The sequence below is a fragment of the Agelaius phoeniceus genome, chromosome 13 (assembly GCF_051311805.1).
Source record: "Agelaius phoeniceus isolate bAgePho1 chromosome 13, bAgePho1.hap1, whole genome shotgun sequence".
NCBI lineage: Eukaryota > Metazoa > Chordata > Aves > Passeriformes > Icteridae > Agelaius > Agelaius phoeniceus.
Window position 1 is genome coordinate 12,208,290 of NC_135277.1, and position 23,673 is coordinate 12,231,962.

The window sequence follows — 23,673 nt, forward strand, 5'->3', positions numbered from 1 at the left end:
GACAGACAGAAACAAACAACTAAATACTGCAACTAGCTGCAAAGCAACTAGAAGCAAAGCAGCTGTACTGTGACAGAAAAGGCCCAGGTTATGACCTGGATGTCCAGGAAGATCCCCAAATCACCAAGATCATCAGCTTGATAACTCTGTGGTTTTCATGTTTGTGCAGTGCTGGGCAGTCCAGCTGAACCATCTCACATTTGGCTGGAGCACATTGCAGACACAGACTGTGCTAAAAGATGAGTGGCACCATAAGATGGCAGGGTCCTAAATGTGGAGGTTTCTGCTGAAAATACACTCTGGTTATTAAACATTAAACCTGGGCTTTAAGCAGACAGGTCCTAACTCACTGCAGTGCTGCATACACTGAGCTTTCCTCAGAGAACTGGACAAGAGACATCCCCAGGATGCTTTAGTTTGTTTTCCTGCACAAATCATTCCTAACAGCTGTAGGACAGCAAAGTTATTTCCCTGCCATAAGAAGAAATAAAGGGCTTGATCTTTCAGGTTCATGTGCTCCATTTCAAAGCATAAAATTAAGCAATGTGTGATTACTCACACAGGATAAAGAGAAATCTTTGCAGTATCAGCCTCGAGCAAAGCCAGGGTTAAGCAAAGCCAAGAACAGAGAACAAGGAGGCAATGATGCAGTCCTGGGCAAAGGGTGTAGCACTGCTCTCTGCCAGGAGTCACCAAACCTTGCCACTAGTGTTGGCAAACAGGGCCTTAAACCCAATCACACAACTCCAGCTTCAAAGTAAAGCCAGCAAAAGGGAAAGTTACTGTACAAAGAGCCAGTGAATTCATAACACTTTGAACTTTCTGTCCCCCACGACTTTGAGATAACAGGTTTAATTTCACACCTTGTGCATTCCCACTTAGTTAAAAGTTTGATGCCAATTTGAGCCAGCCAAACTCTTAGAAACATCACCCCTGTCCTAGCATATCTTGAGTGGGGTTATAGTCCATGGAAATAAGCAGAAAGACACAGTTTGATGAAAATGTCAATGTCACAGACACGATGCAAATTTCCAAGAACCAAGGGTTTATTTCTGACCATAACACCACATTTCCCTGCAACAACAACCACCTATTATTATGGACACAGATAGGCAGCTCTTTCTTGCTATTTCAGAAGCAGAAGGTCCATTCTGCTGCTCCAGCTCACTGGAGTAGGCTGCTAATGAAGCAGCAGGAACAACAGCCCTGCCCAAACGCTGCTCCTTGGCCCTGGGCCCAAACCCTGCTCAAATCCTGCCTGCCAGAGTCAAGCAGCACACACACAGCAGGAAACACTGCTCCACTACAGTGAGCACAGCATCAGCTCAGACACGACCTCTGCACCCTCCAGCACGGGAAAGAAAACCCAGCCAGGCACAGGACCTCAGACTCTGCTCATTCCTAACTTCACACACAGCAGGGTGAGGTGGTTCAAAACAAACCCTGACTCACTTTTATCAGAGCAGCTCTTGCTGCTGGACAGCACAAAGCAAAACTGGGTCCATCATCTCCCCTCTAGCCAAGCCACACCAGCAACACCTGTACAGGTGCTCATACAGACATGCAGCTGTCAAAGACCCCAGGAATACAAGCAAAACTTCAGTACTTACATATTTCCTTTGTGTATTGTGGTATTTTTGGGGTCCCCCATAGCAGGAAGGAAATTATTAATCTGACTCCATGTTCTTAGAAGACTAATATATTATTTTATGATACTATAGTATATTAAAGAATGCTATACTAAACTATACTAAAGAATAGAGAAAGCATCCTTACAGCAGGCTAAAAGATAATAATGAAAAACTCCTTTCAGAGTCCAACACAGCTGGACCATGATTGTTTAACCAACAGGTGGTTGTTTGATTAGTTTCATGTGAATTGTTTTAAATTAATCACCAATCTCCAAACCACATTCCAAAGCAGCAAAACACAGGAGAAGCAAATGAGATAATATTGTTTTCCTTTTTCTCTGAGGCTTCTCAGCTTCCCAGGAGAGAAACCTTGGGCAAAGAGGATTTCTCAGAAAATAGGATGGTGACAGTGTATAATTTGTGCTGTCAAGGAATGAACCCCAGATTCAATGAGTGTGTATAAATTACTGCATGAATAAAATAGATACATTAATGTGTATAAATATCTATAGGGTGTTGTCCTCTCATTGCAGGGTTCCATGCTGTTGTCTCCTTCTCACAAAAGTTCCAAACCTTCTTGGTGTGTCTCATGAGCAGCTCCTCAGAGCACTGACTCTTTCTTCTTCACAAAGCACCCAACTGACTCCAGCTCCCTTTTCAACCAACCCCCACTCTTTTATAGCATCTTCTCCTCATTGGTTACAGCTGTGGCCTGTTAAAGTCAGGCCTGTTCCTAATCTTTGATAATTGGCCCAGCTGCAGCTGCTTAGGGGTGAGATTCCTTTCTACACTGTATTTCCTTATGTTCTATGCCCCTACACAAGGGGAGGTGCCAAGAGGATGGACCAGGCTCTTCTCAGTGGTGCTGAGCACCACAACAAGAGCCAGCAGGAAGGAACTGATGCTCAGAAGCTCCAAGCTAATATGAGGAAGGACTTCTTTAGTGGGCAGTGGCTGAGCACTGGAACACACAGAGAGGGTGTGGATCTCCCTCACTCCACGTAATCAGAACCACTGGGGCACAATCTGGAGCCCTGTGCTCTGGGATGACCCACTGTGACCCATTCTGTCATTGTGAGTGTCCCTGCAGGCCATGCCAAGCTCCTGGAGGTGTGCACAGCCCCATGGCAGGACTGCCAGCTGCACACTGCCTTCCCTCACAGCACAAACCACCACTGCTAAACCTCACTGGCACTTCTTGCTTTTTAAAAAATCCTACTAAAAATAGGCTGCCCAGAAACTGCAGCCATGTGATACTGGACATTTGTGTGACTTCCTCCAATTCAGCTGGCTCAATAAGCACATTTCAATAACAAAAATACTTGCTTTTCAAGGCAGATTAGGCAATAAGTCTCATAAAGACAAACTACATTGTTATTAGAACACATGGAGAGAATTAAACTTCCAAAGGCACCACAAGCAAACCCTAAGAGTTGGGTACATCTGTACATCCCTTACAACCCAACCTGGAGCTCTCTGTCTCAACCAAAGATAATCATGGTGGTCATTACACACATTTTCTGACATAGCAGGAGCTTGGCAGCACTTTATCTGATCATTTATTTATCTAGAAGATAAGAGCAATCCATTCCTTAACCCATGTGGTACATGCTATAAAATCCCTGCAGTAGAAACAGACCAGTGGCAGCTCCATATACAGACATTATTGCTGGTGACAAACTGGGGGGGATCCCACATAATCCACTAATATCACCAGGTAAATGTTTTAACATGATACTCAAAGAACTGAAGAAATAAGACAAATTATTATAAATGGGACCTTTACATGTAACAAAGAACTCAACTTTCAAGATTAGGTCTACAGAAAGAAAAAAAAAAAAAAGAAGAGCATTTTAAAATATAAATCTATTTATAGATTAATAATCCCCAAAAGTAGCTCCAAACAATGCTGCAGTGTTCCATGAGGCACCCTCCCAGAAGCTGTTTGTGGGCCCTCAGCTCGGTGTCTCTGGCCCCATCTCCTCCCCCAGACAAGCTCAGCACCCAGGGGAGCAGCTCTGGGGCAGAGGGGGCTCCAGCTCAGACCATGGCCTGCCTTGCTCCCCAGACCTCACATTTTGTTTCACCAAGAGATTGCTGACACCTCACAGAGTGCTGTTGGAAAGCTGAGAGCTTTCTCAGTTCCTTCAGCTGCTGTGGCTGACACGTGGCTACAGGGAACTGGGTTTTTTTACAAAAACATAATAAAATGTCAAGGGTAGGTTCAACCAAGTGTTGTTGGACTGCTGGGTAATTAAATGCTCAGCACCTTTAGTCTAAAGGCAATAGGAATAAAATGGGTGCACAGCACTGTGACTTGTCACTAGAGCTGCCACTGTGTTTATTCCAGGGACACAGCAGGTCCCCAGGCAGGCAAGAACTGAAATATTATTCCCTGTTCTGCTGTGCTGGGTTTTAGGAAGAGGCAGAGTGCAGTTATAAAGTATCCTGTGAAGGCTCCCTGTCGGGGGGTGCAATGCCTTGACAGTTCAGGTTCGGTTCAAGTTTTGGTTCCCTCTGCCCCGATCCGTGCAGCTCCAGGCAGGGCAGGAGCACCAGCTGTGCCCCAGGACTGCCACCCTGCACTGGTGGGCACCAGCACCCTGCAGGGACCCAGCTGTCACCTTCTGAGACACAGGGTTACTGCCCAGGGCTCACAGAACACTCAGATCACAGTTCTGCTGGGAATTGTGGAACATGTAAAAGTTTTCCCAACGATATTCTCTGATTCAAGCCTTATCAACAGAAAAGGAGATTTAATCTGTGAAAGAGAAGCAGCTCACAAGCTCTAAGTGATGTCCAGGTGTTTGAAAGACAAAGTATTTGCTGGTTAGAATTGCCTTGTTAAGGTTTGGGGCTGGACCTGCTCCAGTGATCTCAGGCCTACTGGGAGGTTACAAAGCTTGGGAAAAGGATTCTCTTCGACAGAATGCAGAATTTAGGAGCCACAAGGACACGTGACAGAACCCCCAGACAAGGAAGAAACTGATAGAGGCCACCCAAGCAACTGTGCTGAATCAGTTCAGGCTGGGTAAAAGGTAACTCCAGCAGGGGCAGATCCTGACCACGGGCACACAGCACCAAAACAAGAAATCAATCACCAACCCAAAAGGAGAGACAGACTGAGCATGCAAGACTTAGCATGAGAACCAAGAGAATCATTCACCAACAGGAGACAGAATACTAATTAATAAGGGAACTAGGTAACTTGTAGCCAATGAACATTAATGCCTTTGTTTGCTAAACTGTGTAACTAGTGAGAAGTTTTGGCAATTTGTGGATTTGCCACCCAGCAGCCCTTTCTAAGCAGAACTGTAGCTGTATTTGACTTATTTAAAGTCAAATATCTCAACTCCTGTGTGGATTGGCCTCTTCCACACTGGGTGAAAGAATCTACTTTAAAACAAGCCTGCACAGCAATATACAGGACTATATAATTAAAGCAGCTCTTTTTTAAATCCCACTAACAGGTACAGAAATTTTGAAATAGTTCCATTTTCCCTCCCATGCTCAGGTTGGTTTTTGCTGCATTTCCCTCCCCATGTAGCACTAACATGCCCAAGCAGAGCCACTCCTTGGTCAGAATCTCCTGTTTGCCATTTTTGTTTGCAAGCAGCCAGCACAGGCAAAGGAGAAGGCCAAGCATTGCAATATCCCTGCCTTCACCCCCAGAGCAGCTGCAGCCGCGGGAAACCAAGAAAGGGCCACTTGCAAGGCTGGGGACAGCACAAGCAGCTTTTGTTCTATGCAGCTTCCTCTGACACTTCCCTAACTCAATTTATTGCTCATAAACCCTCAAACTGAACCATTTCAAGGTCAGCTACTGAGACCAGCTTGCCCAGGCCATGCTCTCCAGTGAAAACTGTTTACTGAGTCCTCTGTGTTCAAAGGAACATTTCACTCACTAACACTGAAATTGGATTTGGCCCTATGCTAGGACCAAGCTAGCTGGAGCCAGCTCCCCCTCATCTCAAAGATAATGGAAAGGGAGGAGCACATTGGTAGCAGCAAGAATGAAAATAAATGAATCTCTGACTGAATGGATAAATAAATAAATCAGTGCACTGTACACAGCCATACAAAAGGGAACCAGAAATCCCGAGAGGGCAAAGCAGCACGCTCTAGGAAAACACAGCATGAAAGAGAAACAACTCAAACCCAGGGAAAAATAGGTGGAAACAGAGAAAAAAATGTCACCTCTTCACTCTGATGTTAAAAGAGGCAGCAGGAACACCGTGTCTGATCTGTTTTGTTGATTTCTGTGTCCAGGCGAGAAGAGCATGTGTTGGGGCTTGGTTTCACACCCCTGAAACTCACAGAGGTGACTTGAAACACAAAACATTTCAGCAGATGAGTTCCAATTCTAGGCAGAGCATTCTCCCTTGTTCTTAATTTCCACAGAAATCAAATTACACTCAACAAAAGCCAGAACATGGCCTAGATTGTCCCTACCAATTTTTATGGGTCAGCAGAGGCAGGTATATATCTGCTGTTGGTCAACAGCTCCTGAAATGCTGAAATGGATCAGTGACATCCAAGCATTGCTCAGTGGGGCTACAATGATCCAGGAACCACACCAAGGTTCTCCTGTTTGCACGGTCAAAGAACCAAAACTTCCAGAAATGAACTTACAGCAAGACCACCAACTTGCCAGAGGCATATATCCAACAGGACAAGGCTCAAAAGCACAATGTTTTCAGTAAGAATGCCTGAGATGTGGAACTGATTGAAGCTGCTTCACCCCAAAACTAAAGCTAATGCCCTCAAGCAGAGTCTGAATTTGCAGAGTCACTGGGCACAGGAATACAAAGCCTCATGGTTTGGGCTCACTGCTCACAACTAGTTTGTGTGCACTTGAACCAGTCCTTTAACTTAAATCCAAATTTCTAGATTAACTACAACCACGTCCAACTCCAAGGCTGGCTATATGGCCACCAAATTTAGAAACACATCTGGATGAATCAAGCAGTAGGGCTTTCACAGGAGTGGCATGACTTCCACAAAAAAAATTCTGTATTGCTGGTTTCTAACACCAAAGAAAAAATAGCTTGGAAAAATAAGAGTTCCTTTCAGCTATTTCAATATGTGGATGGGAGATTGGGTGCTAGCTTTATGTTGGTAGGCAAAGAACCCAAATTTGAAGGATAACCTACTGGCAAACTGGACACACTGGGGCATATAGCAGAGAGCCCCACTTCCACCACTCACAGCTGGAAATAAATCTGTTCTGCCATTCTCAGACAGCACCTGAAGAAATGCTGACAACTTCTTTGCAACACTGCTCATCCAGTCATTAACATAACTTCACCAACCATTGCTCCAAGTTACACCAACACAGGCACCTGAAAAACACAGGTTGGGCAGTGGGAGAGGGTAAGAGAGCTGCTCTTGCTCCAGGGCACACAGCAGCAACGATGGGCTGAAAATTCATCCCCGACCCTGCTTGCCTGCAAAATATCTATGCCAACACCGTACAATAAGAGCTGATACTACACTGGAAGCTCTGGTACTTTAAGCAGCTGCCCTGAATGACAATCTCTGCTTAGCAGTTAAAAAAGATGTGAAACTCATTCTCTCTATGCCTCTGTATGTCTCTAAAGAGGACAAGAACAGCCTGTGGTGTGAGAGAAGCACAGACACAATCTCACTGGCCTTCATCACCCAGCGAGTCCCTCCTGCGGGATCATCCCTGCACTTGTCTCACTTTGTGTTTGCTCTTTTTTCCTCAGCATGCTTGGACCTTAAATCCATTATTTATGATACCTAATCAAGGATGAGACACTGGATGCTGCTCAAGCAGCATGCTGCCATTACTTGAGGAAGGAGCCAGCAGAGAGGGAAGACAGCAGAGTCTCTCCTGAGCAGGCTTCCTACCCTGGCCTGCCCATCTCTGAGCCAGGCCCTCCTCAGGAATTACAAGGGGCCTTGAGCTTTCCACTGCAACACAGCTCCAGGACAACACCACACCCACATTTTTTGGAGCGGTTTCTGACCAAAGGATTCAACCACTCAGTGAATTCAAGGTCAGACAAAGTTGGAAATTAAATTTAAAAAAAGAAAAAAAAACCAGCAAGAGTAGTCTGATCCACACTTTATGAGACATTTTAATTCCATAAGAAGAACATCAACAGAGAGGGAGAAATCAAAACCACATTTCTAAAATAATTCCTTACACAGAGAAGGTCTGTTGGGGGCCTGGAAACAACTCTGCAGTACAACTGCTCTCTTGACCAGAGTGGTAAATTTCGTCCCTTTGGGATAGTTCAAAGAGGTATTCTTGTATGAGACACAAAACACCCAGGTGTGCCATACCATTAATGCAGTCAGTATTCTTTTGGGGGTGCAGGCATGCACCTCACCTCTGACATTCAGTGTCTCCCACACAAATATACCTGTCAGACACAGACAAGCAGGCCCTGTGAAGGGACTGTCCAGTTTGGTTTGTCCCGATGCAGCCACTGTGCTGTCCCACCACCCTGAGTGGGAGGACTACAAACACGGTGACTTATCCATGCCAAAACAGAAAGTCTGTTTCCTTTCCTTCCCTGCACAGTGCTAGACTGGGGACAATTCTGGAGCATTTCTCTAAGTGGCTCAAGGATGGAGATGGCGTGGCCCTCCTACCAACACTCTGACTGTGCAAGCCTTTCGAAAGTAGTATTTGGAGTTTGCCATGCTGTACTGCCCTGCTCAATTCCAGTGACCTCTGTCATCCCTTCTGCCCTTAAAGACCTGTTGTCTGTCATTTCTTTCAGATTTATGCACTAGCTCAAGGCAGAGCAATGAAAACAATGCATTGCTAGGGGTGAAAACAACCATTTCCACATCTCAATTTGCAGGCTTTGCCATCAAGATGCGCAGGACAGTAACTGTTTCCAGGCAGAAGCTGATAAGATACTAACACATAACACCAAAAAGATTAGAAAAACGTCTGATTAAAGAGCATATGAGAGTCACGCTGCGCATCACTGCTGACTGCAGGGCTTCTGAACGACTGCCAGAAGAGCATAATCCAAAGGTGCAGTGTCACCAAAAAGCGTAGCTGAACAGCAAAGCCGTAGAATGTGGTAGAAGCCGTTTTTCCTCAAGGAGCGGCACGGTGCTCCTGAAGGCGATAACCGAGCGGCCGCACCGCGCTGCATCCCCGCCGCTGCCGGAGCGCGGAGCGCGGAGCCGGGCAGAGCAGGGCATGGCACGGCTCGGCACGGCTCGGCTCGGCACGGCTCGGCTCGGCTCGGCTCGGCTCGGCTCGGCGCTCCCCGCGGGCCCGGGGCGCCGAGCCCTCCCCATGGCGGGGCCGGCACCCACCGGCGTTGTGGAGCGGCCCCCGCGCCCCCGGGATGCGGCCCTGCCGGGACCGGGAATGGCAGCGCCGGGAATGGCAGCGCCGGCCCCGTATCCCGGGCCCCCGCCGCTCCGCCGGGCCGCGCTGCCCCCGGCGCGCCCGCCCCGCGGCCCCGCCGCCCCCGCAGCCCCGGCCCCGCCGCCGCCCTACCTTCGTGTAGAGCTCGGAGGCTGCCATGGCGCAGGGCGCGGGCGGGCGGCCCCTCTGCGGCAGCCCGGCGGCGGGAGGCGGAGGCGGGCGGGAGGAGGAGGAGGAGGAGGAGGAGGAGGAGGATGCTCAGGCGGCGGCCCGCGCCATGTTGCTGCTACCTGGCGGTCTCTGAGCATTGTGGGAGCGGCGGCGGCGGCGGGCAGGGCGCGGGGCGGGCGATGCCTCCCACCGGCGGGCGGGACGCGGCCCGGCCGAGCGGGGACTCTGCCGCGCCCGGAGCCCCGCGGGATCGGGCAGTGGGGCTGCGCCCCCGCTCCGTGCCAGAACCGGTATTGCTTCTCTCCCTTAGCATCCTTTTTTAAAAAAATTCATTTTATTCTTTCTCTCCTACACTGAACAAATTACTCGTTATGTCGTCAGGGATATTTATAATTTCCTGCTTGAGGCGCGGAGGAGGCTCCGCACCGCGGGCAGCACCAGGCGCAGGGAACCGTCCGGTCCCTTCCTTTCACGGGCACCGATTCTAATCCCATCCTTCAAATTGTTTACAATCTCCTTCAGCTGGACTGCATTTCTCATTCAAACCGTTACTGAAGGCACTGAAGGGAAATGGGCCCAAACCAGTTCCTTCAATAATTAAGTCCATTCTCACCAAGACATGGAGGTACACATCTTTGAGAAGTTTAACATCGATGTCAAATGGGAATGAAACCCAGCTCCTTTATGATTTGTTAATGACTGTTTTGTACAGCTCAGGTTATGTCAAGGGTTCTTTTGACAGCAGAACTGAAGCTATTCTCTCTCTGTTTTCGTTTTCCACCTTGGAAATGCATCCTATTAGTCCAAGTGGTCCAAAATACAAAACAAGTTTGAGATAGGTAAGTTTGCCACACTCTCCACCAAAGTGCTTGTGCCTATTTATCCTCTCTCAGAATTCAGGTGTTCAGCTAAAAGCTGTGTATTGGGTGGGTAGTATCTGCACTGCCCCTGACACTCCCAACTACCAAAGAAACAGACAAACCTGTTTACAGAGAAACTGAACCATGAAAGCAATGGGTCAGAAATCACTCATCAATTTAGTAACAGAGAGAAAACACTATTCTGACTCTCAAAACAAACACTCCCAATAAATGCTTAGCTGGACTTTATTGCTGCTATCTAAAAAGGGGATGGAGAAAGTAGCAAGCACAAATAGGAAATAGCCAAGATGAAAATATGTAGCTTACCCAGAGTTGTTTGCATTAGGTGCAGATATATGGCCTTCACAGCTCGGAAACTAAGGTTAGTAAACTCAAAATAGAGATTAAAAAACCACCTGATTCTGCTGGAAGAGTTTAAAATAATGTGAACAAAATTTTAAAAATACATTCCTTCCCATGTTCTGCCAGAATGTCCAGGCTTAGCAACCATGATTGCTGCTGCTGTCCCACAGCAGGAGGCTCACTCCAGCAGAACTGGACATTCACTCTCAGTGCTATAAAAAGCCCAAAAGGGTTCCTGGGAGCTGCTGTCCAGGTCGGGGATGAGGTTTTGCTAAGCAGTTTTCATTGCTGCTCTTCATCCCTCTGCCAAGGCAAACCAGAGAGATCTATACTAAAGCTACCAGATACATTTCATGTACAACACTGGAAATGTAAACAACTGAAATTTCAGTTTTGTTTTCAGAAAGGACCTGGACCTCCCCTCTGTGTGATGCTTCACATTAGGTATTTTGAACCCTTTCCTCAGGATATCTATGCTAAATTCAAAGACACACATTTCAGGAGTTTGCCTGGACTGTGGATTACTGATCTCAGCCACTCACAGCTGGAGCTCAGGAGCCAAATGTAATTATGAGCCACAGCAAAAAATAGATATCTGAGTCCAAAATATGCTATGATTTGACACAATTTGCATAAACCAGGATTTCAAATCTGCCATTAAGGACAGGAATTGGGGGCATTGAAAGTTGCCAGGAAACAACCTTTTTGCAACGTATCCAGAGCAACTACTTTAAGATGCATCTCCTGCATAAAGTATTTGCTGGTAAGATTTTAAAAGACCTCATCTCTTACCTTGCACCACATCTTTTTGAAAAGATGGTATTTTTTTCAGAGCATAGATCCCAGGGTGTTCCAGATAACAGTGTATAGGTGATGTAACTGACACAGTCCACATATAGAATTTTATACTGAATTTTTACACAATTTTTTTTCAGCAGTTAAGAAGCATCTGTCCTATCTTTTTTCTTACATCTGTGTTTCGTTCTTATCTGTGATCTGTTCAACTGTGGCAGAGAAATTCCCTTCTCACACAGGACTTCCTATTCTGTTGTCACACTGTGCAAGGAGTGAGCAGCGAGTTCTCTGCCAGGCCCATATTCTCACACCTCAAGGACCAGGCCTGGAGATTTGAGCTGTAGAAAACAAACAGGGCTGGTTCCAGCCAGTACTGATGGAACAGTTAAGAACTCTGAAATGTAATACAAGAGATATGTAGGAAGAGAGACAATCATGTACGGTGCAGGTATGCAGGGCACAGAGGGTGTTACTGTAACCTGGGACTGAGCTAACTGTGTAAATAACACCCCATGGAGCTGGAAGCTGTGCAAAGATCAGCACCAGCCTCAGGCTGACTGGGAAATTAGTGGGACTTTTTTCCAGCATTGTTGTTTCTGGAAATGTGGCCATATTTAGGCCAACAGTCTGAAGCAATGCAAACTTCTTTGCACCAAGCTGGTTCCCAGACATCCCCTTCATTCAGTGCAAGGGACCCAAACAATCATCTGTTACGGAGTTTTCAAACAATAAGCTTTAATTGCCTTAATAGAAAAATAAGCACTGGAATATATATAAATGTGATTACATTAAAGTAATTCTGTAGTCTAACATACTAGAAACCAAAGCCCAGTCATATTTTTAATGATACAGAGTAGTAAGATTTAGGGTTTAGAAATTTTCCACAGAGAATACCGAAGTATCCAGTATTGTTTAGGAAAACACAGTAAAGATGAGACAAACCTCCATGGTGCAATAAAAACTAAGTAAATCAATTTATTCTGTATACTATACAACGTGTAAGTTTGTAAAGAACAATTGACATTTTTATCACCTTAACATCTTGACTGGGTGTAAATATGTCCAACAAAATGTACTCCTGTGGCCTTTACACAAACACTGTCCTACTACATCAAGAACAATGAGAGGGAAGCCTTTGGTGTTACAGATTTGGGGACATATCTGTGACGTTGTAATTAATCCACTTACCTATCTCAAATAAAATGTTGGTGCTATCTGCTATAACAAGCCTACATGAGTACTACTCTAACAACTAAACACTCTATCTTTAAAGGCAAGATATGAAAGGGACTGCCAGTCTACAGTGTGGACAGGTTTTCTTTGAAAAAGGCAATTATCAAATGGTAAAACTCATATAATACATTATGTACATCAGTTTGGATAGCTGAGTTATCTTGCTGGAGTAAGCTGAAAGTAAGCATCGATCTGCAGTCATGTTCCATTTCCTGTTAAGTGACTACTGGACTTAAGTTTTATACAGTGTACAGAACCAAAATAGCTGTGCCTGCTGCTGAGGTCTGTCAGATGTGAAGGCTCATAATCAGTCACTGACCTAGTTAGTATTACAGTACTTCAAATATACACATGGAGAATATATTCATAGCTGAATTTGTAGTAATCTTAGAACTGCAAGTCACTGAGTGAGCACTGGAAGAGCTTGTGTTGTCCAACCAGCAGGACAAGCTGAGTTGTAGCTGAGTGAGTGGAATGTTTAAATTTAAATGGCTATCTTTTTAAACCTTCCCAAACATCAAGAGAACTCACCTTAGGGGAGCTACAGAATAGTGGCACCAGACAATACACAGCAAGTCACCTCAAGTTGTTCAACATTTGTTTCAGGCCCAATCCTATTGTTAAGTTTCAATTTCATTTATACATAGAAAAATAAAGAAGGATTTTCACATTAGAACAAACATTTATAAAAAGCAACTTGCTTCAATATTTCCAGTTTCCTTGTTATTCTTCCAGCCTAATTTCTTAAAGAACTCAAGTAGGTCCATTTCTTCAAACTGTTCTGCAAAAACCACAAATTATTTGTAATGCTAGTGGAGGATAAGGAATAAGAACAGGCTTGACAAAGCCCATCTAACTACTAAAACAGGGCTATACAGACTTGAAAAGAATCAGGTTAGCAATTTTGAAATTCTCTGGAATTGCTTCTCTGAATCAAAAACGTGACATAGGCACTATGTTCTGATCAAAACAGGACCAAATAAAGACTATTCAATTTCTCGACCATTTTGTTTGCCTCTAGAAGAGAGCATTGCAGAAGATATGGGCCAGCATTGGTATTGACTAGCAGTCCTTTATACCCCAAGACATTTCTGAATATGTCAGCACAAAGTACAAGCTTCTAAAAACATGCATCTTTAAGTGTTCTCTCTTGTGATACTCACATTGGTGCTTTGTTTCTAACAGGCTGTTTCCAAACTATTTTTTAAAGAAAAAAGCATTCAGTAAACGGATCTTTTAAAAGAGTTTCTTGTTCTCCCAAAGACTGTGCAGGCTGTGACTACCTATTTGTAAATCAATATTATGGATCATACTCCATTTTCAATATTCTGGTTTCATTGAACTAACATGTTTTAAATGCATCAATTCCCCTAACTAACACCAACTATGTATTTTGTCTATCTAGTACAACCTTCATCATAAGCATGAACTGGAGTTCAATCCCATTTTCTGCTATGAAAAGTTACCTATTTCTCAGTAAGTCATTATAGAAATACCTTTCCAGATATTTGTTTCCACAAAGCCAGTGAGGGGCTGCTATACAACAAAGAAAAGGAAATAATTTACTATCTCTTCAGGAGTCCAAGAAAAAAAAATATCCTTCTGCTTCCAGAAGTCTAAAGTAGCTCAAAGTCAATTGCATATCAAACGTTAATGAGCCTAAATTTGGTGTTTGCCACACAGGGAACTCTCTAGAACAGTACACTTAGCCATATTCCATGCCAACAGACAGAGCATTTCTGCTTTAAAAGCTTAAACAACTGCTGAACATAAAGGGCACTTGCCTGCAAATATAGGTACAAATTCCAAATTTATACTTGAATGCTGGATATTGTTGTGAAACAAAACATACAACTGCAAAAGCATAAGGTTGAGTCAAGTGTAAATGTGTTTCACAAATTTCAGGTATACAATTTTTACTTTCAGTAGCAAGATTCTGGGCTCTTAGTTTCAGGACAAGACTTTGAAAGATACAGAATCACTTGTGCTTTGATTGGCACATTATCTGCTTTTTAAAACATAAAACTAATAAGACGTTTGCAAAAGGTTGTGCAAAACTATTGTATTTACAAAAAATGGCACAAGAGTGAATTCAACAGTCTATGCACATGCACACTTCATCCACATCTTCAACAAAAGTGTGTCCTAAGCTACAGAACTGAAAAGAATACCAGCTTCAACAGGCAGTTGTCAATAAGCACTAGGTTCACAAGAGTTACACCAGAATGGGCAAATATTGCCCAAGTAAAAACTCTATTGTTAAAGCTGAAACAGGTTTAAGGCCGTTCAAGTTCAAAAGCAGAAACAAAATTCAATCAGAGCCCTGTCTTTGTTTTTATACATGCTTCACCATCTAGCAACTTGTGGTCTAAACCTCTATTGTAGACAACAAACCCAAACACGGAAGAAAAACCCAACACAACTGGAGGTTATATTAAATACAAATATGCTGTAATTCAGATGAAATAACAAAAGCAGAAACATTAGAAGTTGTAAAACTTGCGATGTCACTTGCTGGAACCAGTCCTACACTAGGAAATGGGCAATATGTACATTTTCAAGTAGATTACATTGCTCTAACCAAACTTGTCCTTTTTAATCAGTGCATTGTTCTCAACTAGACCAAATACTACGTTTTACTCTTAACAGTATTCCCTTACAATAGCAGCACATGCTATCGCTACCTGCAAAGCTGTCAGTCTCATGACTTAGTGTAAGAAAGAAAAAGGGGGATGTGAGGGTGAGAAATAACTATTAAGGAGAAATAACAGGAATGAGAATATTCATGCAGTTCAGGTGTTCTCGTCAGCCAGCCAGCTTGCTAGCAACAAGAGATGGTTTCCGCTGAGGAAGATCCTGTGGAGTAGGAATATGGTCACCAGTGACTTCTGTCTTGTCAGGAGCTGCAGTAGGCAGTTGCTTATTCTTCATCTTTGCTTTAGCCATGTTGTAGTCACCAGAATCAAAGTATTTTTGCTAGAAGACAAAACACATATTTAAAAGCCTGAAATCTTATCAGACATATACACCGAATTACATTGTTAAATAGATATTTTAGATATTAAAAAGCTGTAAAATCTCTGTGATTTGTCAAAGTAGCTCTATGTTGATTAAAAAAGGTCTTGTCAAGACTAGTAAGCACAGACAGCTGAACTCTTAACACATTGTGAACATTACTGTGAACAATAATCTGAACATTATTTTTGCCTTGGTTTTCCCAAAAGATCATCTCCCACTACTGAAACCTTGGGGTTTGCAAATTTTGTTGCAGTGAACAAGTTCTGCTACACACAATAACCAAACAATGCATTAATTAAAGCTGGAGAACAGAACCTTATATATCACACCAGAGATCAAAGTGTGTGCTAACAAGAAAACCTCTTCTCTGCACACATTAAAACAGTGAAACTGTAATCCCTAAAGTTCTCAAACCAATTATTTAGCAAAGTCAAATCTACTGTACAGTCCTGAAAAGCGCTAGGTCAAGGAAATTATTAAGCCCCATTCCATTTTTTTTCTGAATACAAAAATAAATTAAGTTTTAAATTCCTAGTTGAAAAACAGCGTTCCTTAATATATCAGCAAGTTTTTATTAGCATTACATTTAAGAGTAGCCAGATTTCTCAAAATATTAAATTATCTATGCATGTCAAAGCCAAATGACTGTTATTTATCCACATCATGGTAAAATGAGGCATGGAATTTCATCCAATTCTTCAACTGGTCACTGACACATTTTGCAGGAAAAGTTGCATTGTTTTTATATCTCACCATGAGGTCTACCACTCAGATACTCATAATCCATGATTTTGAACAGATTTCGTATGAGGCAAAAAAATTAGATTCAGGATTAAGACTGACACCACTAACTACTGCTTACAATCACAACCATGTCTGAAGATAGACCACCCAGTTAGATTTGTATAGGCTTAGTCCTCAGCCAGCTGAACAACAGCCATCATAACCTGCCATGTCCAAGTGCTTCTGGGCAGCACAGTGCCACCACAGCCTTTATTCTGCATTAGTACTAACCAGCTGTAAAATGCTCAGCAGCAGCAGTTGCTAGACAGAAGTAATTTGAACTGGCTTTAAATGTTCCCTGGCAGAGCCCTGAAGTTACCTGATCTATCTTTCCCATAGTCCATCATACATCTGAATCACACACTTTTATTTATAAACCTTCCCAGTACAATCCTTTTGATGGTGTAATCCCTATTTACACCAAAATGTTCTAGCACTACTTCTGCAGCCTAGGCCTCAAGGTAGAACATAATGTGATTTAGAAAAAGGTTTCCCATTTTGCCCTTTAAGACTGAAGCAATCGAAAGAAACTTCTAAACAGCAACTAGGTAATAACAGAACCATTTGATCTTCAGATGTGATACAGCTGTTAGCAGATATCTTTCTGTCTAAGACTTCCAAACAGAATCCTCCCATGGGAGCATGATCTAGTACTGTTCTCATCTACCACTATTCCAGAGAAAGTGTGCTGACAATGGTGTCAGCATCATCAAATGCAGAACATTTCTGGACAGCAAATATGACCTGGCAGAGTGTGTCCTGGTTGCCAAACTGATGATGATTTGGGCTACAGCTGACCACAGAAGAATATTTGAGAAAACCCACCATCTCTCATGCATTAGAATACCAATTCATTTCTTCCTTTAACTTATTCCTGTACTTTGCTGATTTATTCTAGCTTCTCACAGACAGCCTGAATTTGTCATCCCTTTCAAAACCAACGATGTCTGTCCAGGTGTCTTCCTGTCAGAAACAGTATCTGATAGCACATATCCTCACTCTATTTTAACTCATCATTGCAGGCAGCCCAAAGTACACCAGGACCCCTATGAAGAAAAGAAGCCTCATCATTTAAGACACTGAGCACACTAAATTGCAAGTTAAAAAAATTGAACAAAGTTATTACCACCACATCAGGAAGTGCAGGAGGCCTATTATGAATTGGAATCCACAAGTTTATGCCATCTTTTACCAGAGCAGCAAAAGTCAAATAAGATGGCCATGGATCTGTCTGTGCTCAAATCTGAAAGTACATGCTGCAAGAGCCTTTGCATTCAATGTGTATAATTAAGATGAAGATATTGTACAGGCTGTTATTGCTGGTGGTGAGATTCTCTCACATTTGCAACAAGTGCAAGCAGCCATAATTCCTTTATGGCTATCAATCTTTACTGACTGAATGCTGGTCTGTTTTCCTGAGATATCATCACAATACAAACTTACCACTCCCTTCTGTGTCTACACATACCCTGAACCCAGTGAAGTCTCACTGAGGCTGCAGAGTAACTCAGAGGGAGTCACCTCATCTACCACCTGCCCAGCCATTAACTCTGCTTCGTATCTTCCAACTTATGAGACAAAGATTATCCAAAAAACCTGCCAACAGTAACAATCCCCAAGAGATGCTACCAGAGAGCACAGAATTAGATCAGCACTGAACTCCACCAGCTGGTCTGTGAAGGATTTCTACCTGGAATGGTTGTGTGCACTGAAAGGGCCTAGACAAGAGTGACAACGGTGTGACAGCAATGAAAGCACCACCAGAAGCAGTGACATACCAGGACTATTACAAGAACAGAGTCCCAGCATGCCTGAAAGGCATTACATAATCACTCTATGAATAATTAAACTAAAAAACCCCCAGTCAAATAGCTAAGAAGAGACATTGGTTAGATGTGGAACAATACTGAAATATTAACTCACTCTTCATTCTTCTATCATTATTTTTGGGTCTGGGTGTATATCCAGAATTACACAACCCTTGTCAAACCACTAATGTCAGATAATGCCTGGTCTAACAGCAGGCACCAAACTCTCTTGTGCCAGAAACATGGATAAAAGGAGTGGACATTGATTTTGGGGGCATAAGAATGGGCAGGATAAAATCACTACAAAATAAGGATGAGTTCCTAACCCTTGGTGTTTACTATAAAGTTTTTTTTTTTTCAAGTCTATCACAGCAGCTTCTAAGTTTAATTTTTTATAACAAGTGTGGTTGAGGCACTGATGCTGTAATCAGCTATCCTGCCAACCTGGCATTTGTTGTGCAGAGACAAATTTCTCTTCCTCGTGCTTTCTCAAAATTTAAGGTTCTTAGGACTCTTTAACCATGCAAAGGCCTGTGGAGGAGGAAAAAAAATCGCATATTACAGGAATTTTGGATTTTTTTGTCTATACCCTGTGGACAATAAAGAACTTACTCCTTTTTGAAGCCTCTTCCTCAAGAAGTCTGAGCCTCCTGGCTTCTGGCCCAGATGAGGATATCTTGCTTTCAATTTTGCTTCTTCAGCTTTTTCTGGACTTAACACCTTATCCTCCATCTCCTGGAAGACAGTGAGTGATACTGTAAGTGAAACATCCAACAATATATATTTATGCAGAACAGTTTTGCAGGTAATACACCCACAGCCCATTGCTGCTACCAAGTGAGCATAACAATTATCTGATTAGACATTTTCATAGATTCTTTCTCAGATGCTGACAGCAATTGTAGGAGTTCAGCCTCCCATTTTAGACACCTTTCCTGGAGATGCTGAAGATGTCACACTTCCCTCTCAAAGAAAAGCAATTTGAATTATTCAATCTTGAATAAAAAAGCTCAAACAAAACTGGGGTTTTTTTGGTCAAAACAAGGGGTCCACTAAGAACAAATACTGAATACTGAGCAAAAACCACAATTTTTTTCCAAATGCCTGTTTCATTATTTAGTTGCATAGGCAGATTGGCACTTGCACTGCCACACTGATCTGTACGGCTGCTCCAGCCTAATGTGTTGATATTCACTGTGAAACAGTCTCAAAAACATGCCTGCTGTTACATTAATAGCAATACTGTGTTTCTCTATACATGTCTATAATTATCCTGAAATTATGAGGATGAAGACAGTTGGGTAGTGCATTTGTGTAAAATAAAATGCCTATTTTATGAGCATACTGTAAAACATGGATGCTCAAAATAATAATTTAGAGATATTCATTTGGCAAAACTGCAATTTGTTCACTGGCCTCTACTTCACACTCATCTTTTCCATGTCCATGTAGCAATTTAATGTATGAAGTACAATTTATTCTGTTGAATCATTTCTAAAATATCTTTCATTCAAAATTGTTGGTCTGCTTTTTCCAGAATTTGGCCACCAGCCTTTTTTTTTTTTTTTAAGGAAAACCATTCCTGGTTCAGAGAAAATATATGATTTGCACTGACTGCTATAACACAGAATTGTTATCACCTGCAGTCACAGAAAGACTTTCAGGCAGGAAGTAAGAATTGCCATTGAAATCAGGAGGGTGTCATTCATCTATGACTAAGATTTCATGTCCACTTAGAGCTGCTTAGGCAGCCCTTCATACTCTTTTCCATGCCTGTCATCATCCTTTGCATTGCATCAATCAGCATGACTGCCTGTATTCCCCAGTCAGGCTTTACAGAAACTAATCCAACAGAAAAATAGCCATTTGTAATTTTTTTCCCTTCTCCCCTTGTTGGGCTGTTTCATCTGGATGGGTTTGCACAGGCTGGATGAGCAGGCAGCTGCACAAACAGGTGTGGTAACAGAGCAGCAGGAGGACAGGGACACGGGGAGCAGGGAGCTACTTAAGCCACAACTGAAGAGCAAGAGCCACCACCACCCTCGCCTATCCCTAGGGGCTCTTCTCTATCTCTTATCAACTGCTCCAGGTTGTGACAGATTCAACATCTTTCTGGTAAGGTGCCTCAGAAACAAAGACTCTAACAGATTTAGAATATAACATTTTTCTAGTTGCTCCATCTGGGCAAAACACCTCAAGGACAGCTTTGCACAATACAACAGGAAACCGAATTAACAGTTCTTCCAAGGAAAAAATAGAAACTCTCAAAACAATTAAAGAGAAACTACAGTGACAACAGGAACCAATGCTTTTTATTAGATGAAAATGCAGCTGGCAATATGATGCAAAAGCCAAACATGAATAAAGGGCAAAGTTTCCCTGACACTACTGAGCACAGAACTACACCGTTTCTCACTAGGCAGTATCACACTAGCCAAGCCCAGGGTTCTCATGCCTTACAAAGATCACACAGCAGCTGCTCTCCCTATTGTGGTTCATCAGAATGCCACCACAGCCTGGATTTGCTCAAAAGTAATCCTTTCAGCTCAACACTTTGAACACCTAATGCTGAATCACTGGGTACTCACTGCTGAGCCAACAGACAAAGTATTTGAGGGGGCACATTTTGCCACACTAAAAGCCAAAAGGACATATTTTTTAAGACAAGAGGACCAACAATAAATAGCTTATATAAATATGTATTCACGGTGCATCAAAGGAGACATTTATGCAAACTCACAGGGCTGACAAATTATGGCACAGCAGGCAATCCAAACAAAAACATCGTGTTATGCATCAATGCAGCTCAAAAGGATACAGAGCACGGCGCTTCTTCTTGATGACCAACAACAACTAAGACTCAAAAACCCACAGAACACAAATTAAAGAATTTCAATACCACGACTTGGGGTGTCAAACAAAACCAGCTGACAGCAGGTTCAAAAAATACTTAAGACAACAGTTCTTCACGTAAAATACAGTTAAGGTGCAGAACTCCTTGCTGAAGGATACAGGGAGTGCCAAGGATTTAGATTCAGAAAGCAATTCGATGTGTTCATTTGCAGCTCAGAAGCCTAAACCAGATTGCTGAGACCTCGGAGAGTTTTCCCGGGAAGATCACTGCCTGCACGTCCTGATCTTATGCTCTTCTGAGGACTAAATGGTACTGAGCACTCTCAGAGACGTGCTGCTGAGCCCCAAAGACTTTAGTCCAAGCCACTCCTACATTCAGAACATTCCCCCTTGAATTACAGAAGCAACAACCAAGTGACTAACAAATGACTGGGGAGTGGGCAGAAATCAAGATATACCACGCTCTTCTTCCAAGTGACAACCACACAAAAGTTATAATTTTAGTTCTCTACAGGAACCTGACACAGCTCATGAAGTCATTAAAACGATCTACCAGGAAGGCAGTAGTTACCTAACTCACTTAAAGACAGCTTTTGCTTTTAATCTTCGCAGAGGTTCTAGCAGCATAAAGTTCTGTATCTGCTGGACAAGTGACCTGCATGACTAAAAAAAATAGCCATCAGCCTTTTAAAACTCTGGTATGAATGGCTCATCTTTGGCAGAGGACATCAGACAAAATGCAAAGCAGAAAATGGGAAAAACAGGGCAATAGCACAACCCTAAGCAAACTGATGTGGCAAAAACCAATCCAGCAACAAAATTCAGCACCTCTAAGAGTTTCCTGAAAAATAAAGGCTTCTAAGGCCAAAAGAGTCAACCAAACATACATTCTCCTGTGTCCAAAGTTTCTTTGTTTCTGAACTTCCCCCTGCCACTGTCCTGAGTTTTCACAGCAAGAACAGGAAATGCTGGTCTTTGGCAGATTTTCAGTTTGTATCACTGTAGTTAAAAACCTTTCTCACTCAGCACAAGCTTCTTATAGCATGTCAGAAAGTTTAGAAAAAAACTCTGATCATGAAAACACTGCCTCAAAGTTCATTTAGGGGCGTCATCTTTTTGAAGCATACATATGAATAAGTGCTGCAAAATGGGTTGTTTATGTAAGTGTTTCAGAGCTAAGCAGTAACCAAGTGAATGCTCAGTTTTGCCTACCCAGACAAATTGTTTTAGTGGAGGTTAATATTGCAATGTCATAACAGCACTGATATCACAGTATCAGACTAGGACATAAACTCAGAAAAAGCAAAGTTTTATTTTATTGATGTTATATAATTTTTCTTGAACATATTGCCAGAATAAAACTAAATTAGGAGAGCAGCAAGGACCTCCCATCTCTCAAGTAAAAGGTAATTTCTCCAAGCAGTGCATAAGCATGACATTTCAAGACTTCAGTCTGAAAGTTGGTTAGGAAAATCAGCCCCAGTCACCTGACTTCATCAGAACACCCTAGAAGGCATTACAATAAACTTGCTGCCACATGTTTAACTATGCTCTTATTACAGAGCTATTCTAGGAGTGCTGCATAGGCCAGGGACTTATTTTTATAGGCTTTGAACAGGAACAGTATCCGTTCAGCAGCCTACCTAGCATGAACGTTCAGTCACGCTGCAGAACACACCTATTTAAGAGCAGATTACAGACCTGACAAGGAGCTGGTTCTGATTACTGCACCTACTGAGAAGGTATCATTCCATATTAACCCCCAAAGCTCTACTTGTGCGACTAACTCATATTACAAATTGTAAATTATTGAACAAAAACTTAACAGCTGATGTAGATCAAGCTTTTTCTTTTAGCGTCCTTCAAAGCAGTACTTGTGTTTCATAACTTCTCCGGATCATAGCCGCGGGGATTGCAACCGGGCTCCCACGGCAATGACAAGACTAAAAAACAAACGGCTTCTTAAAGTCACAGCACAGCCATCTATGAAACCAAACCCCACGTGAGAAATGACACAATTATCAGTGAGAGATGACATAAAAGGGACACAAGATAACCCAGCCAGTTATTTTTTTCTAAAAGCCTTAACTAGCACAGGTCACGGCCGTTGTGATTTGGGTATTTCCGCTCCTGAATTGATTACACTAAAAACTGACCATTTTTTAGAAGTGAAACAAACGTTTAGCCTGCGGATTATGGCTGGTGTCCATCCGGCCATTGCGATCGTGAGCCGCAGGCCATCGCGGACCGCGGAGCACACGGAGGGAGCGGGGCCGAGGCCGGAGAACGAGCGAGGGAGCGCCGTGGGCCCGGCCAGGCCAGCGCACAGCGCCGATGGGCCGGGAACACCCGCTCCGGAGCCATCACGGTGCTGCGGCTCCAACGCCTGCAGCCCCGCACGGCCGCTCCTGCCCGGGGAGCGCCGGCTGGGCCTGCTGCGCTCAGGAGGACAGCCCGGGGCAGGCGGTGCGGCCCGCGGGGCTCCCCGGGCCGAGCGAGGGAGGGAGAGGCCCGGCCGCGCCGATGGAGGCGGGAGAGGCCCCGCGGGGCTCCCTGCGCTCCTCGGCCCGGCCACCCACCTTCTGCTCCTCGGCCGAGGCGGGCTCGGGGCTCTCGGCAGACATGGCGCCGCGGCAGCGGGACGGCGGGGCCGGGCAGGAGGGAAGCAAGGAGCGAGGGAAGGAGGCGGGCGGGAGGCGCGGCCGCGGCTCCTCCGCGCTGCTGCTGCTGCCTCTGCTGCGGCTGCTGCCGCCTCCTCCCGCACAAGATGGCGGCGGCGGGCGCGACGGAGCGTC

At 43.8% G+C, this 23,673-nt stretch overlaps 2 protein-coding genes across 6 annotated transcripts in view; both read right to left on the reverse strand.

Moving 5' to 3' along the window:
* MYO5A (myosin VA) overlaps positions 1-9,446 on the reverse strand; it is a 101,121-nt gene extending 91,675 nt beyond the window's left edge. The window contains exon 1 of one of the 2 annotated variants that reach the window (XM_077185682.1): positions 9,127-9,446. In XM_077185682.1, coding sequence (XP_077041797.1) covers positions 9,127-9,153 — 27 coding nt within the window. In that variant the 5' untranslated portion in view covers positions 9,154-9,446. The remainder of the gene's footprint in view (positions 1-9,126) is intronic. The other variant, XM_077185683.1, reaches the window with a different exon arrangement.
* A 2,452-nt stretch (positions 9,447-11,898) lies between these two features.
* Positions 11,899-23,673, reverse strand: ARPP19 (cAMP regulated phosphoprotein 19). 4 transcript variants are annotated; one of them, XM_054641809.2, is made up of 3 exons: positions 23,458-23,673; positions 18,638-18,760; positions 11,899-15,392 (listed from the first exon to the last, which is right to left on the reverse strand). In XM_054641809.2, exons 1-3 carry the CDS (start codon positions 23,500-23,502, stop codon positions 15,222-15,224), a joined length of 339 nt encoding a protein of 112 aa, XP_054497784.1. In that variant the 5' UTR covers positions 23,503-23,673; the 3' UTR covers positions 11,899-15,221. The 4 variants fall into 4 exon arrangements, with proteins under 4 accessions (XP_054497784.1, XP_054497786.1, XP_077041790.1 ...); XM_054641811.2 differs by lacking the exon at positions 23,458-23,673 and adding an exon at positions 21,120-21,276; XM_077185675.1 differs by lacking the exon at positions 23,458-23,673 and adding an exon at positions 20,928-21,267.